Below are 16,769 nucleotides of genomic sequence, written 5' to 3'. Positions count from 1 at the left end.
ATTTCAAGTTTCTTATATGTTTTGGAAGATGAAACTTTTTCTTTGTAACTGTAACAATACTAACCATGCATCTGTTTCAATCTGTTTTGCTCTCTTCTGACAATCTGTTTCAAAGCCTTTGAAGGCAGGCACTATTTGACCACTATACATTCTTCTTCACCTTCATCACAATTATAAAATTTCTGCTAGTTGTGAATTCTGATTTCTTTGTTGAATTTCCATGGTTTTCTTGTATTAAATGTCAAAACTATATTGTCATAGCTTTATGATGTTGCCGAATGGGGTGCATTTGTATAGTGTTGAGTTGATTCCTTGTGTTTTTGGATATGGAACTAGAAGTTGAGACAAATTGCCAACCAATTTTAGAACATATAGTTGAGCAAGCTAGCTAGCACAAGTATCTTGCGTCGTTTTCAGGAAAAGTGATGGGAGAAAGCAAAATATCTTGCATCATTGTTGTGTTGTGGGTCATAGAATTATATAGGAGCTGTACGTGATCAAACTCTACCATATGATACGATGATGTCTTATCCTTTTCCCTTACCTTCTTCCTCTCACACTCATTATTCCATCATCAACAACATGGCCACTGTTGCATCTGCATGTCTTCCTTCCTACATCATCAAAAACCCACTGGGATTTCACCCTTCAAACCTCCACAAGTGTTTCTCTAAGTCTAATGCCTCCACTTCCACTCTCACATGCAAGGCATCATCATCATCAGATGGACTTTGACTTGTATGACCTTCTGGGCATTGACAACTCCTGTGATCAGTCTCAAGTCAAAGTCGCGTATTGCTCTCTTCAGAAGCGCTGCCACCCTGACATTGCTGGCCCTGCTGGCCATGACATTGGTTATTTTTGTTGGCTTGATAATTCCTAAATATGGTGAAAATCATTGCCCTTTATTGTGTGAGTTCAGGAGGTGGGTTTAATAATGTTCTAGTAATTGGGGCGGATGCTCTTTCACGATATGTTGATTGGACAGACAGAGGGACCTGTATTCTTTTTGGGGATGCTGCTGGTGCTGTACTAGTACAGGTAATTGTATATCTTCCAGGCATTGTTCAACATTGGTAGCAAATGTCAGTTAGCAATTTGGATCTTGTTTCTTGGCTATTACAATTAGTTTTGTTGGTTATTTTTGTCTTATCTTTGTTTAAGATGAAAGCAAGGTTTTGAGAATCTTTTTAAAATTTAAGATGATAAAGATTTTCAAACTGTTGTCCTCATCCTTTAAATTACAGTTCAAAGTTGCAAATATAATATTAAATATATTCTGAGAGGAAGCCTGCTGTCCCTAGGTTTTCTCTAGATTTTATTGTTGCTTAAGAATGACAATGAACTGATGATTTTTTATTCGACAAGGAGAAGTCATTTATAGGTAAGGGATATAAATTGATGCCATTGCTCTGGTACCATGATTACATTGCAGGCCTGCAACAGTGAAGAAGATGGTTTATTTGGTTTTGATTTGCATAGTGATGGCAGTGGTCAAAGGTTTGTGCTTCTCATATCATTCAAAAGAGTTGTTATCTTCTTCCTGTAAGCTATGTAATTAAGAACTAACTCTTCATGTAGGCACTTGAATGCTTCCATTAAAGCAAACAAGTCAAATAATGCATTGGATTCAAATGGTTCTGTGGTTGGCTTTCCTCCCAAGCAGTCCTCATATTCATGCATTCAAATGAATGGCAAAGAAGTCTTTCGCTTTGCTGTATGATGTGTACCACAGTCAATTGAATCTGCCCTTCAAAAGGCTGGTCTCCCTGCATCTAGCATTGATTGGCTACTTCTCCATCAGGTAAGCCGAAATGATCTATAAAATAAAATTCAAGCTTTTTACCAATATACTTGTTGAAAATTTATGCTGGGAGTAATACTGATGAATGAACCAATTCCTTCATCTGTTGCCCATACTAACTCTTCACAGCATTGTTGATGCTTATAGCAAATGTGATGATAACTTAGGGGATAGGTAATATCTATTGGTTGAATCACTATTGCAACTTGCTATGATTTCTTCAAATAGGTGGACAAAGTGGATTTGCTATACATTTTGCATTTTTATTTTGGCACCCTAGATGGACAGATGGTGGCTGTTGTGTTATCATTTACTTGCTCAACTTGTTGGTATCAAGTTCATTTGTATGTTTGTTTTCTAGTAAAAAGAATGTAAAATATCATTTATATTGAAAACAATTCATTAGCTTGTAGAAAGGTGATGTTACATGCATGTTGTATTGAAAACAGAATATCATTTTAGTTAACTTGGGAATTGCATGGCATACTTCATAATATCTTGTATAAAGGTGATGTTACATACACTCAGAAAAGTAGTGTTCTTTTTTCTCTTTGCTTGCCACCCACCAATCCTCAAAATTTATCATTTCCAACAACTTTTTTTTTCATCTGATCATGTGATCTATTCAACTATTGTTTGTTGTTAGCTTGTTATGTTAATTGGTCTTGCTAATTTCTATTATCCATGTTGGATGACATCATGGTTCAGCTTGATTCTGTTTTTTCTGGTTCTTTTTCAGTTTTGATCGTTGGTTATTGCTGACAAAGTTATTCTCAACTGGGATTTTCTTTTCTGGGGGAGCATGAACTGAATTACATGTTTTTTGTTTGCTTGATTATATCAAATCAATTAAGGTTCTGTGTTGGATGACATTATGGTTCAGCCAGATTTTTTTTTCTGGTTCTTTTTTAGTTTGCGTCGTTGGTTTATGATTTATCATTGCTGACAAAATCATTCTCAACTGGGATTTTCATTTCTGGGGGGAGCATAAACTGAATTGCATGTTTTTTTTTTGGCTTTGATTATATCAACTCAGTTGCGCCATGTTACTTTTGAAGTACATAAGGTGATCTAAGAGTTTGAGATCATTAAAATAAATGGTCTTAACTCTTAATATGCCTTTTTTTGGGTTGTGTCCAACTTTGTGCTAAAAACCAATATGGTATATATTTTTACAAGTGTGATAAGAGAGTGTCTGAGTAAATTATATTTAATTGATGTTGTTGTTCTATCAAAATGGCATCATATTTTGATATGCCCTTCAATCAATTCTTATTTCATTTAACAAATGTTTGGAATGTCAGATCTTTATCTTTGTGGTTTCTAATAGCCCTGAAATTTTGATTAATTTCTATCTTTTTTTCCTGATGGAAGTTGTCATTAAAAATAATTATTTTGGTGTAGAAACCATGGAAGGGAGAACGGGACTCTTGTTTCTTGTTGTATTAGGTGCTGCTTGGGCATGTGATTCAAAGGAACTGACTAACTCTGGCACTTCCGGTAACATTGCTCACTAATTTCATTCATGCCTTTCTTTGCTTTTTATTATCCTGCTTAGGAAGACAGTAGAGTAGAGGCATGTATTGTACTTGATATTTTAAAATTTCAGACCCCCATTTATTAATATGTTTTGGTGAATGTGAAAAATTTAAGTAGTAGTAGGTTATTTATGCATAGATTTTACCTATGAACAATTAAAAAAAATGAAGGTATTGACAACTAGTCAATTGTCAAAAGATCAGACTAAAATAAAGGGTGGTTTGAAAAGTTTATAGTTTGGATTTTGGAATCATTGAGGTTTACCAATTTTGTGTAATCTCAAATCAGACAATGTTGATTGAATTGCTCTGACCATTTTCCAGAGGCTCTTCCCATGATGGGATTGAAGCACCTGGTCTAACATTAATATGTCATTTCTTCTTCTAAGCATGACTAATAATTTTCAATTTTATCAAAAGCTTTTTTTTTTATCAAAGATGACATTTTGTTCAAATCTTTGGAACTTTGCTTTGAATGATTTTCTGTTAAATATCGTTTAAAATATAAATGTGACATAAGTAATTTTGTTGACCTATCTTCAAATTGTAGAACTAAGCATAAAACCGGATGTGTGTGCACTTTGTGAGGAATATATTACCAAGGCACTTGATTATCTACATGAAAACAAGACCGAGACAGAGATCATTAATATCCTGCACAACACTTGCCACCAGCTTCCCTCTTTCATGCAGAAGGTTGGTCATCCTTTTGGATCTCTTGTGTTGTGGTTTAGATACTCTAGTTGTTCTAAGTTGTTGTGAAAATAAAGTTTTTTTTTTTATCAGCAAAAATAATATATATATATATATAAATTGGAGTACCAGAGGTACTAAATTACATAATTAAGAAAGACCATTCAAATGGTTCCTCAAATCAGACTAACATAGTCTGAATAGGAACCGCACAATGGCTACATTTTAGAATCTACTCCTGCTGCTATCCTATTCATTCTATCCTCTGCTGATAAAGAAAACCATGTCTGATGTTACTTGACCATTGATTAAAGTGGATTGAGAAATCTTTCTCCAAGCCTCTGAGCCAAGTCCAAAGTAGGAATGTTGCATCTTCAAACAGTTTGTTGCCATTAAAAGTTGCATTTGAGAACAATATTCTATTTCTGAGTTGCCATATAGACCAAGTTAAAGCCAGCCACCAGTACTGCCATCTTTTGATCCTTATGCCTTCTGCCAGGAGATATGTGTGTTGAAGGAAATGTTGCTTTGGAGTTTGCGGGAAGGCACCTTTGATATTCAGTCATGACATGGATTCCCACCAAATAGGTTGAATTTTGCTACAATGGATGAATAAGTGGGCTGCATCCTCCTCCTTACTTCTGCGGAAAGGACATGACATATCAATGATCTGCACCTGTCTCCTCTGTAAATTTTGTCTTGTAGGCAATCTGTCTCTAAGTAACCTCCAGGCAAATACCGCAATTTTAGTTGGTATCTTTATTTTCCATAACTCCGCAAAGCATTCCTCCTGACTTCCTTCTGCTGTTTCCTCCCATATCAAATTGTGAGCACTGTGTGCCGAATATTTGCCTGTTGGGTCTCCCTTCCTGAAAATAAAGTTTTAATTTCCCACTATGGTCTCTAATGTTTAAACAACATACCTGTTTCTTCTGTATTAAACAGTGTGTTGCTTTGGTGGACTTTTATGCTCCTCTTTTCTTCTCTGAAGTAGCTACAATTCAGCCTGGAGAATTCTGCCACAAGGTCAATCTCTGTCAGAACATTGCATATATTGGCTTGAAAGTTCAAGATGATAGCTGTGAGTTTTGCCAAGATACTGTTTCAACTCTATTGGAAAAGTTGAAGGAGACTGATACTAAGGTAAATCATCTCATGTTTCTGCTACTCCAATTAAGTGTTGCACTGTGAGGTGAAATTTTACTTCGTCTGTCCGGATGTGAAGAAACTTTTTCTATAGTTTTTACTTCTACACGGCTTTCATCTACCACAAAACTTTGATGGTTGTTTCATACTTGAATTACTTCCACAGTTTTAAAATGATTGTATGGATATTTTGATTGCAAATTAGACTTTCTTTTATGGTTTCAATCAAATCAAAAAGGAATCTTGTTATAATGTTCAGGGGTAGGAGCATATGGATGTATATACACAATATTTCATTTTATATATGAGTGGAAAAAAAGGAAAAATATATGTAATATGTGGATTTCTACCATCTTTGTTCTCTTAAAACACAATCTTTACTTTGACCACTCTAATATCGTAATCCTAGTACTACCCCTGCTTGGTTTAGATTTTTTACCATGCAGAGAAAATCCTAGAGACGACAGATATATGCACTATAATACATTCCTGCAGATCTTCAGATGTAGCTGGACAGCAAGCATTTCTTTCAGTCTCTTAATTATAGAAACAAAGCTCTACAAGATTTATGCTTCACTTGTTGGCTGAAAAAGATTGCCATATATTCAATGTAATAAGGGGGAGGGAGAGTACAAATTCAATATATTATCAGTGTAAAATTCTTAATACTATCTAAGTTTCTAATTATGTGTCAGCACACCATTAAAAAGGTTGAAACTTTCTACGTAGTGGCTGTGATACTCATGCTTGTTTAATTATTTGTCAATACATAATTGGATGTTAACATTCTGAATACTTTTATCATGGGGCTGCCAAATATAAATTGTGAAGATCTGTAAAGTGAGAAAATAAGGACGTGATCACCTTTGATTTAATTTTTCTTATCTGACAAATGGCTGGGGAATTAAATCTACAGTAATTTTCTGCTTTCTTTCTCTTTTTTTATGATCAAGTCAATCTTATCACTTCTCCATCAATTTAAAATATACCATAAGTTTAATTCATTTTAAATAAAAGATAAATGTAGATCTTTACTTTTTTTAATTCACACACTTTATCATTTTAGAGAAACTAAATTCCTTTGATAGTTGTGAAATTGAACAAGAAAAGAAAACAATTTTTTTACTTTGGCAAAATAGACGAAAGATAAACTACTGTATTCTCATTGATAACATTACACGCTTGTTCAAACTTAGCAAATAATTGTAAATCCTAATGACCACCCACTAAAATCTTGACCTAAAAAATAATCCACAATCATAAACTGAAGAGCAAATGAAAAATAACCTATCACCAAACAACAGTAGATATTTAGAACATTTGACTTAGCAACAGTTTGACTTCACATCAAATGTCCTAAACACACCAAGTTTTGATCTCAGAAATTCAAACATTTTGATTGACAGTGGGTCAGTGAAGACATAACAACTTGATCATGATCTTATGTTAAGAAGTAGACAAAATGTTCTTTTATTGCTTAAGGGTTAAGACCAATATTGATGGTGTTTCTTTTCACTTTTTCGGTTATCTCGGTAAAGTCTTTATCAGATTTTACTTTTGGGAGAGACAACCTCACAGATTAAGCATCTTGATTTGTTCATCAAACAAAGCTAGACCCACCCTCCTTGATTCTGAACCATTCCTTGCACCAACCAACACGACACTCCCAAGTTCCAGCAAGGAATCACTGCCACCTCATTTCCATTCTTCTCATCATTTCTTTTCAAGAAAAATAAAATAAAGTAATAGTCTTTCTTCTCTTCATTCCTTGTTTATGTTGCTTCCAATGAAAACCACTCAGAAAAATAGTATTTTTTTTCTCTTTACTTGCCACCCACTAATCCTCAAAATTAAATATTATCCCACTGGTCTTTTTTCCCCCCATATCATGTGAGGCATTCAACTATTGCATGTTGTTATCTTAATTGGCCTTGCTAGTTGCTACTACTTCAGTTTCTATAATCTGTGTTGGAAGACATCATGGTTCAGCACTTCAGCCAGATTCTGTTTTTTCTGGTTCTTTTTCACTTTTGATCATTGGTTTAATGGTTTATCATTGCTGACATAATTTTCTCAACCAGATTTTCTTTTCTAGGGGGAGCATGAACTGAGTTGCAAGTTTTTTAGTTTGATTATATCAACTCAATCAAGAATTGTGCCATGTAACTTTTGAAGTGCATTAGGTGATTTAAGAGTTTGACATCATCAAAATATACGGTGTCTGAGTATATATCTCTGCTTCTGTGTGTTCATCTTTTTGTCTGAGTAAATCATATTTGATTAATGCCCTTCAGTCAATTCTTATTTCCTTTAATAAATGTTTGGAAATTGGAACATCATAGCCCTGAAATTTTAATTAAATTCTATCTTTTCCCTGATTGAAGTTGTCATGCTAAAAAAAAAATTTTTGTTATAGGAACCATGGAGGGGAGAATGGGACTCTTGTTTCTTGTTGTATTGGGTGCTGCATGGGCTTGTGATGCTAGAGAACTGGCTAACCCTGATCTATTAAGCAGTAATACAGCAAACTCTGACACTTCTGATAACATCATTAACTAATTTCATTTTTGTCTTTCTTTGATTTTTGCTATCCTGCTTAGGAAGTCAATAGAGTGGAAGAAGCATGTATTGTACATGACATTTTCAGTCCCCCATTTTTAGTCTGTTTGGTGAACGTGAAAAATTTGAGGAGTGGCAGGTTGGTTATGCATAGATTATACCCACCAACTCTTAGAAAAATGTTGGCATTGGCCACTAGTCAATTGTCAAAAGTAAGATCAGATTAAAATTAAGGGTGGTTCGAAAAGTTTATAGTTAGAAATTATTGAGGTGAGATAAGTGACACGAGAATGGGAAGGAGTATTGAAGTAATGGTATTATAGTTCAACCATGTAAACTTAATGAGTTTCAATTTTATCAGAAACCTTTTTTCTTTAGATGACATGCTATAGTGTAGGTGAAGGATGAAGTGAAGAATTTTAACTTAAACACTCTTCTTAAGTTTAATACTAATGGTGCCAATTTTGTCAAAAATACTAGTCAATTTGAAAGGCTTTCTACTTTTCATTAGTCCACTGATGCAAATGTGGGTTGATTGAACATCAAGTGTATCCTTGAAACTTTGAATAATTTTCTGTTAGATATAGTTTGAAATGCAAATGCGGTGTAAATATCTTGTTGACCTATCTTCAAATTGCAGAACTAAGCAGAAAACCAGATGCGTGTGCACTTTGTGAAGAATATTCTACTAAGGTACTTGATTATCTGAATGAAAACAAGACCCAGCAAGAGATCATTGACATCCTGCTCAACACTTGCCACCAAACTTCCTCTTTTAAGCAGAAGGTTGGTCATTTTCTGGATCTCTTATTGTTCTGGTTTAGATGCTGCAATTGTTCTCAGATGTTGTAAAAATCAACTTTAATTTCCTACTACTCTCTCTGATGTTTAAACAGCATTCTTGGCACCCTCTTCAATCTCAATGCATGATGGTCTATATGAAACTTATAATAACTTGTCGTATAAAGATTAACCGAGCAAAGTTTTGAACTTTTGATGTCCAATGAACTAACTTGGTGAAACTTGTGAAAGTTCACCTGGTCAAACAACCATCAACACATTTTAGACTTCTAAGGAAGCATAACTGAATGAATCACAATTTATGAGATCCTGTATGAATTCATCTGCTTCTTCTGTATTGCACAGTGCATTACTTTGGTGGACTATTATGCTCCTCTTTTCTTCTTAGAAATAGTTACAATCCAGCCTGGAGAATTCTGCCACAAGGTCAATCTCTGTCAGCTCGTTACATATATTTCCTTGCTAGTTCAAGAAGATACCAGTGGGTTTTGCAAAGTTACTGTTTCAACTCTATTGGCTAAGTTGAAAGATAGTGACACTAAGGTAAGTAATTTCATCTTTCTGTTACTCCAATGAAGTGTGGCATTGTGGCGTGATATTGTACTGCATCTTTCCTGATATGGGCAAACTTTCTCGATAGTTTCTGGTTCTACACTGTTACTAAAAAACTTTGAATAAAAGTCCTCTACTATTTTTGCTTTGACCCCTCCAATATTCTAAACCTACTACTGCCCCTGCTTGGTTTAGATTATCCTTTGTTGAATATATCTCCAACCATTTATTTTGAAATGTCAGCTAGAGATAATTGAGACATCACTGAAGGTGTGTAATTCAGTGGAGAAGTATGCAAATAAGGTGAGAAAAATCTGGCAAATTCATCCATTCTCCTCAGTTCATATTCAGTCATATGAAGCTTCAATTTTCAAATTCTATCCTAGTGACCAAATTGGAAACTATCATGCTTGGAACCACGGTAATTTCCTTGCAATGATAATTTCATGGACTTGGGTCACTTGGCAGCCTCCTTAACATCAATAACTGACTCTAGTGTGAAATTTTTTTGGATGGTCATTGCACCTCCTACAGAAACAAACTCACAACAATTATCTTCTGATACTTGGAGGAAGGATTTTCTGAATCAAGGATAGTTATTACAGGATCTGGATTGCCTATATGTTATTGTACATTATGAAGGGCAATATGTAGTGTTGTGTAGAAAGTGCACAATAGCATAATCTTCCTAATCCCATTTTGATTTTGATTTTTTATTTATCTTCCAAATTGTTTGCAGTGCAAGAGAATGGTTTTGGAGTATGGACCATTGGTTTTTGACAATGCAGAGAAATTCCTGGAGAGCACAGATATATGGGCTGCCATATATGCCATGCAAATCTTCAACAGTGGCTGGCCAGCAAACCTTTCTTTCAGATTCTTATGGAAACAACGTTCTAACAGATTTGTGGTGTACTTGCTGCAGAAGATTGCCATATATATAACAACACAATGAGGGAGAGGGAGAGTACAAATTCTATACATTATCAGTGTCAAGTTTTTAATACTATCTAATTATGTGTCTATAGGTCATTAGAAAAGTCAAGTCTTCCTATGTAGTGATTGTGATACTCAAGTTTGTTTAATAATTTGTCAATACATATTTGAATGTTAACATGCAGATCCTTAAAAAGAAAATCTGGATTTTATGGTATCTATGTTAAAATTCTGAATGCTTTTATTTGGGGTTGGTAAATTAAGAGTAAGATGTGTAAAGTTAGAGATTAACAATGCGTCTACCTTTTTGTATTTGAATTAAAGTGCTGCATAAATTTAATTCACATTAAATTAAGGGTAACTAAATATATCTCCCTTTCTTAATTTGCACACTTTCTCTAAGAGGAACTAAATTCCTTTTATCCATGTGCGCTTCTGCTTTGAAATATCTACTCATGAATTGTGAAATTCCTAAATGATAAGTTGTTGTGTTCTTTGCATTTCTTCAGTCTGGAAGCATGTTGCTCTACCTGTTTCAGTATGAATTTCCCATTACTGCAGTAAAAGCTCAACTCTTTTTTCCCTTCATTTCACACTGCTTTCAATTCCAACACCTTTACCCTGTCTATGTCCATCATAGCTAGTTTCTTAATTCATTCGTTTGTTTGTTTCCAATTTATTTGCTCGATCGTCACTGCCATTAAAAAAAATTGGTATTCTAACAAAAAGAAGTATTAACAACACTCTTTGTAACAAGAAATTATTAGATGGTCTGATATGATCATAGTCTCGATTAATTTCTGCATGACATATAATTATATTTTTTAAAAATTTTTTGGTAAATTATAAAACTTGAATATGTTTTCATATAAATATTAGTCAAGATCATGGATACTAATAATCTTAGTATCAAATAATTTTGTATGTAACGCACTCTTTATTATTATTGATTGAAATTTATTGTAAATAACCAAATTTTGTGAGTCTTGCTTCTTACTTAATAAAGTATATTCATACTTTTAAAGTTTTCAATAAATTTTAATCATGAATATATATTGTTAAAAAGAACGTAGCACTCCTCTTGGAACAAATCTTTTTGATAGCTACCTGGTGTGTCTTTAGTGCTAGAATCATTCTGGCCACTGAAAATTGATGGTTCATATACAAGTTATAACACAACAATCAAGTTAAAAAACTGTTTGTGGTGACAACTTCAAACAGAATGGACAGAGATGACATTTAAGTAGCATTGCTATATTTCCAAGCCGTTGGATAATATACTGAAAACCGGATAGATCTTGAGGGTGATATGATATAATTTTCCTTTCCTATATACAGGACCACTAGCTTCTCTTAACCTGTTTGGATTGGATACAACACTGTGTATTCTGGTCCTCGCTTATAGTCATAGAGGGTCCAGCCAGGTGTGATTTTCACATGCTATAGAGAAAGATGATAACAATATGGTATGGTTCATGATGTGTTGATACTTGATGTATACGTATATAGTGTTTTTGTGGATTTGAATTATCTCTTGTTAACAAATAATATGACAATGACATGTCATAGAAAAGAAAGATAAAAAAATAAAAGAAAAAATAGTATATATATGCATTGAATCACAAACTTTTATGTAGTAATTATTTTAAAACTTACATCAAAGCTGATTTTTAATTGGTTTAACAGCATAATAATTTAGTAGGAACCTTAGTACCTAATGCCTATTAAACCCGAAGTAAAATTTATTGTAATTGTTTTGTCTCGATCTGTCTCTCCTAACATGATCCAAACCAAATGAGAAAATCTTAATCTGTCCTTTGCCAGCATTGTTGAGTTGAGGAAAATATCCCTCTATAATTTATGTTTGAATTTGGGTTTTGTGGAGTGAAGCCATCCACTTCATCAATGGAAAGCTTCATGTGGGGCTATGCGTAATAACATGAGGCTGTGGCATTATTTCAGTTGTTTGGTTTAAACTCATCAATTAATTATTATATGGCCTTTTGGCTTGTGAATGAAAAACTCAGCTCCTTCCAGGTACTTCTTTTGAACCATACGTTATTGTCATTTGTCAATAACTCATCAAAGTATGCTTTGAAGTGATAAAATGTTTCGTATATAGCATATAATATATGCCAGACATTTGAAGTCTCGTTTTAAATTTTGTTGTCATTATTTGTGCGAGTTCATTATATGCATGCGTGTATGATTTTCATTGTCACTGTGTGTCTGTGGGTATATTTGATTCTCTATTATTATTATTGGAAAATGATAGCATTAAGCATTTGTCACCATATAATTTTATAATTAAAGTTTAAATTTTTCAGTGTTTTAGACTTTTAAAGTTTATTTTGTCAACAGACTTTTAGTTTATTTGTCAAGTTAATCCACACATAACTCGCATTTATTATAGGAAATACCAAACTGGGTTGAACAATCCAACCAACTTGATTTTGAAACAAAATCAAATTCATGTTAGACTACAGTCTAAATCAATCAAAGTTGATGTAAAACATTTGAATAGACCAGTTGAACTTTCAACTATCCAATTACAAAATTTGAAGTAATGATATATTGCACCTGAATAAAATATACACTAAATTGCATGGCAACATACTTATGGTATTTTTTACACATCTAGATATTAAATCTTTTTTTTTTGTTTTTTTAGAGACTAAATCATATCGTTTTATATTTTTAAGAATAAAAATAACCATTCATCCTTTAGATTATACTTTTATTAGATTTGGATCTTCTTAGTATCAGCAAGTAACATATGACAATGTTACATATTAAAAAGAAATAAAAAACATAAAAATAAAATTAATGAAATCAACATTAGTATTATTGTGACTTATTATACTTATTTTATGTTTTTTGATGGTCATGAATGGTTTAGAGAGTAAGGATAATAAGTCTCAGCTCTTTCCAAAAGAATCCTTTGAAACAATTATAAATATATAATTTCACGGCTAATTTGTTCAACCCCATTGTTTTTTTTTTGGGCAAGTTGTTCAATCATACTAGTACTTTTTATGGCTGATAATTTATAACGCCCACCGAAATGCTTCTGGTATAGAATTAGTACTGATTGGCCACAACAAATTAAAATAAAGTCTGTTGAAGGAAAAACTGAATGTCCAATAAAAAAAATGAAGTTATGGTCACTTGAAACCAAGGCTTACTAATTTTAAAACTAAAAATAAGTCTACATAAGCTAAATATTGTTTTCTCAACATGATTTTTTTTATATTTAAGGGTCAAATATGATTCAGACTATGAACCACCTAATTAAGATAATTATAGTATGTTAGTGTAGTATTCATTTTCTGAGGACACCATACACAAAGTAATATTGAAATTCATGCCTACTTATTTATTTTGAGAAGAAAAAAATATTTATACAATTAAAAGAGAATTATAAAATATAAAAAATAATATAATATTTTTTAAGAAATGAATAATATAATAGTTAATAGAGAGAGATTGACACAAATTAGAGGTCTCTTATCCAAAATAATGTAGTGCGCGCCAATGCCAATACAAGAACTATACATGTACATTATTTTTTTTTTTTTAAAATGACATGGTTGTACAAATATGTCATGTGTTTCTTTTAGTGCAACTTTACTAAGCCTCCTTATAACTATTTTTTTGGGTCTAATTTTGGCATTATGAGAAATCCAAAGAAGGATTTGGTAGAAAATTATTACATGATAAATTCTTTAAGATTTTTCTTTTCTTTTTTTTGAAGATAAAAATAAGTCAATGAACTTAGATGGAATTGTGAAATTATAGCAAGTCATTTACTTTCTATAAAGAGCTCATATCAAATGGCAAATGAATCGTTCATATTGTTTTTTTAAAACAAAAAAAAAATAGAGTAAGCGCAGAGACCTTCATTTTATTTTATTTTTAAGAAAAAAGTAACCCATCAATCTTATGAAGGGTCACAATAAAATAATGAATATTTTTCTAACAAAAATCTTGGATTTAATCCACTCCTAATCATGCCGACGAGATTAATTACCTACCAACAGTCTTTGGGGTGAAATTGAATAAATAATTTAACTAAATATTTATTTAATAAAATTTATTAAATAATCTGTCAAAAAAATATTAAACAAAAATATTCATAAGTTAAATTATAAGTTTTTTTAGAAAATTTTATTAAAATAAATTCAAAACAAGACATATATAAATATCATAAATCACTTTCATAAGTTTAAACACATATATCATGACTTCGTTTCAAGTTTGACACTTGTTTGTCCCATTTTACGGATAAAGATCACTACGGAGTCTTTTGTTGCCGTCACCAAAGAGATGTTTTCGGAAATTAACCATTTTCTTATTCATTCGTTCATACAACATGTGATTAAATTTCACTTAAATAATTCATCAAAGAATAAATATATTTCCTATTGATTAATGATGGTGAAGTCAACGAGTATTTCTTTACAGAACATGGTCTAAAACTCAGCTAGCTCAAGAGGACGATAAGATTGAATGCTATATAAATCGTCTTTAATTTATTTTTATTTTTTTTAGAGGATAATCGTCTTTAATTTAAGATAACAAATATTCTTCAATTCATGGTGTAAAGGGATAAGCACTGCATTGTCGTTCTTGTTAAGGAAAATATACTTTCCATCTTTTGATCATGCCACAATATATAAAAACCAATTTAGACGTAAAGAAAATTACAATATATCTTATATATTCGTGACACAACAACATTCAAAATTTGATCCTAGCTAGTGACCGATCATCCATTATCCACACCTTGTCTGATTTGTTTCCTAGCGTTAATTATCTATTCATCGTTTAGCATTCATACTAACACAATAATATATTTGAAATGTCTATATATAGTTATATAAAGTTCAATTTGTATTAAATAAATATTATAGCAATGGTGATTTGTATCTAGTTAAGGATATTAAATCTAGCACCGAACCATTAATGTGTGTGTATATATATATATATATATATATATATATATATATATATATATATATATATATATATATATATATATATAACTTTCTTTTTATGAACACCTTCATACCTTAAAAACATCAATCATTTCACTTTATCAATTTAATATCCAATTCAATTTTAAAATTATCATGTAATCTTGGTTTACCGAATAAAATATATATTCTATCCTTTTATGCTAGTAGAACTATTTTCTTTTTATTTAAAAAAATGAGAGATTTTTTTAAAAATAAATTTAAATTTGTTACTTTTGAAAATAAGATAAATAACTTTCTTTCTAATAGTAAGAAAAAAATATCTTTCTCATATAACCTGTATCTTTCTCATATATAGCTTGTGTCTTACTCATTTTGCGATACGTGATTTTTGAGTTTTTTTATATCAACTTAGATAAATATTTTTTCTTGAATTAATGTAAAAAAAATTCAATCAATAGGGAAAAATAAGATATTTGCAAATTACTAGTGTAAAATTATTTTTTCAATTAAATCAATTTTTAACATTTTTTCAAAACTTAAGGTTACTTTTTAAGACGACTATTATAATTTACCTCTCATTTATTGATAGAATAATCTTCTATAAAAAAATCTCTTATATATATATTGCCTCCAAAATTGACTATTAAATATTATTAAACAAAATTAATTCAATAATATTAATTAAAGTAATTAAGACAAACTCCTTAGAGCAGTCCCACTACTAGTGCTTACATGAGTTGCAAAAACAGTATTACAAAAACAGTATAAAAAAGAAAAACACTTGGAAGCTCTTTCTGGTTTTCTTTCCAATTGTTTTAGAAACAATTTTTAAAACTTAAAAAAAAATTATGAGAAATTAGCCTTTCATAGTATGGAATTATTCTAGAGAACAATTTATAAAACTAAAACTGGAGAATAGAATCAAATATGCCCTTAGTCTCTTTTTCTTCCTTCCACAATCTTTACTTCTATTTTTCACAAACCCCAATAAAACATTATTGTTGGGGTGATGAGATGAATTTGGTAAAAAAATGATGATGACAATTTTTTTTTAAAATCTTTAAATTTTTAAAAAGTTATTGTTAATTAATGAAAATATGAAATAAGAAAATCATTTTGTCAAACTAAATAGATTCTAATTTATAAGGAAGTTTAGTTTAATTGGTTGAATAGGTTCTGTGAGTATTATAAATTATTTAATATTGTATTCAATTTTTACGGATAAAAAAAATACACTCTAATTTTTTTATTACTTATTTAGCGAGAGGAAAAATAAAAAGAAAAATTCATTATATATAATGTCCCATATATATACTTTGGATAACCTATATACATTGTTTTTTATTTTTCTAAGCAAAATATGTTACGCGAATTTCATTTGATTGGGAAATATAAATCATTATATTTGTGTCACTCTTCTTAACTCGTGAGACCAAAAAAAATAAATTGTGCACGAAATTCAATACATTTTTGTTATCAACTATTGTTCATATTAACTAAATATAATTAAAAAACTCATTTTTTTTTTGTATTTTTCTATTCTATTTTGTTCTCGCTAATTAACTTGTTGAGTTTCACACAGAACTTTGTATTCTATATTTCTATTCTCTGAGAAGCTTCCGGGTACCACTTTTGTTGCTTTGTGCGACATCGAATTTGAATGGATTGTTGATCGGGACACTATAAACGTAATCAGCCTAGTACTTCACTAAGCAAGCAGCATCATAGGTACATATATAGAAATATGCTGTTTTGCAAACT

The 16,769-nt window shown here is 31.4% G+C and overlaps 2 protein-coding genes and 1 pseudogene across 2 annotated transcripts; all 3 read left to right on the top strand.

Annotated features, from left to right (window-relative positions):
* Positions 1-226: 226 nt before the first annotated feature.
* LOC114400856 (prosaposin-like) lies at positions 227-5,909 on the top strand. The gene is made up of 6 exons (XM_028363505.1): positions 227-1,041; positions 1,436-1,500; positions 1,582-1,804; positions 3,209-3,304; positions 3,893-4,038; positions 4,981-5,909. The coding sequence occupies exons 4-6, from the start codon at positions 3,214-3,216 to the stop codon at positions 5,224-5,226; spliced, it is 483 nt and encodes a 160-aa protein (XP_028219306.1). The 5' UTR covers positions 227-1,041; positions 1,436-1,500; positions 1,582-1,804; positions 3,209-3,213; the 3' UTR covers positions 5,227-5,909.
* On the top strand, positions 680-2,549 carry LOC114398800 (3-oxoacyl-[acyl-carrier-protein] synthase III, chloroplastic-like). The gene is made up of 6 exons (XM_028360943.1): positions 680-854; positions 923-1,041; positions 1,436-1,500; positions 1,582-1,645; positions 1,736-1,804; positions 2,544-2,549. The coding sequence occupies exons 1-6, from the start codon at positions 680-682 to the stop codon at positions 2,547-2,549; spliced, it is 498 nt and encodes a 165-aa protein (XP_028216744.1).
* A 1,040-nt stretch (positions 5,910-6,949) lies between the features above and the next one.
* Positions 6,950-10,205, top strand: LOC114400855 (annotated as a pseudogene).
* Positions 10,206-16,769: the final 6,564 nt, after the last annotated feature.

This window comes from Glycine soja, chromosome 19, assembly GCF_004193775.1.
Source record: "Glycine soja cultivar W05 chromosome 19, ASM419377v2, whole genome shotgun sequence".
NCBI lineage: Eukaryota > Viridiplantae > Streptophyta > Magnoliopsida > Fabales > Fabaceae > Glycine > Glycine soja.
Note: the sequence above shows the minus strand (reverse complement) of the source record. Positions and strands in the feature narration are given on the sequence as shown.

Bases quoted from the DNA above. Each gene is read 5' to 3' on its own strand.
- LOC114398800 (XM_028360943.1), top strand. From the start codon at position 680: ATGCCTCCACTTCCACTCTCACATGCAAGGCATCATCATCATCAGATG. The intron at 1,042-1,435 runs GTAATTGTATAT...ATTACATTGCAG, and splicing joins CTGGTGCTGTACTAGTACAG to GCCTGCAACAGTGAAGAAGA. The intron at 1,501-1,581 runs GTTTGTGCTTCT...CTCTTCATGTAG, and splicing joins AGTGATGGCAGTGGTCAAAG to GCACTTGAATGCTTCCATTA.
- LOC114400856 (XM_028363505.1), top strand. From the start codon at position 3,214: ATGGAAGGGAGAACGGGACTCTTGTTTCTTGTTGTATTAGGTGCTGCT. The intron at 3,305-3,892 runs GTAACATTGCTC...TTCAAATTGTAG, and splicing joins GACTAACTCTGGCACTTCCG to AACTAAGCATAAAACCGGAT. The intron at 4,039-4,980 runs GTTGGTCATCCT...TGTATTAAACAG, and splicing joins TTCCCTCTTTCATGCAGAAG to TGTGTTGCTTTGGTGGACTT.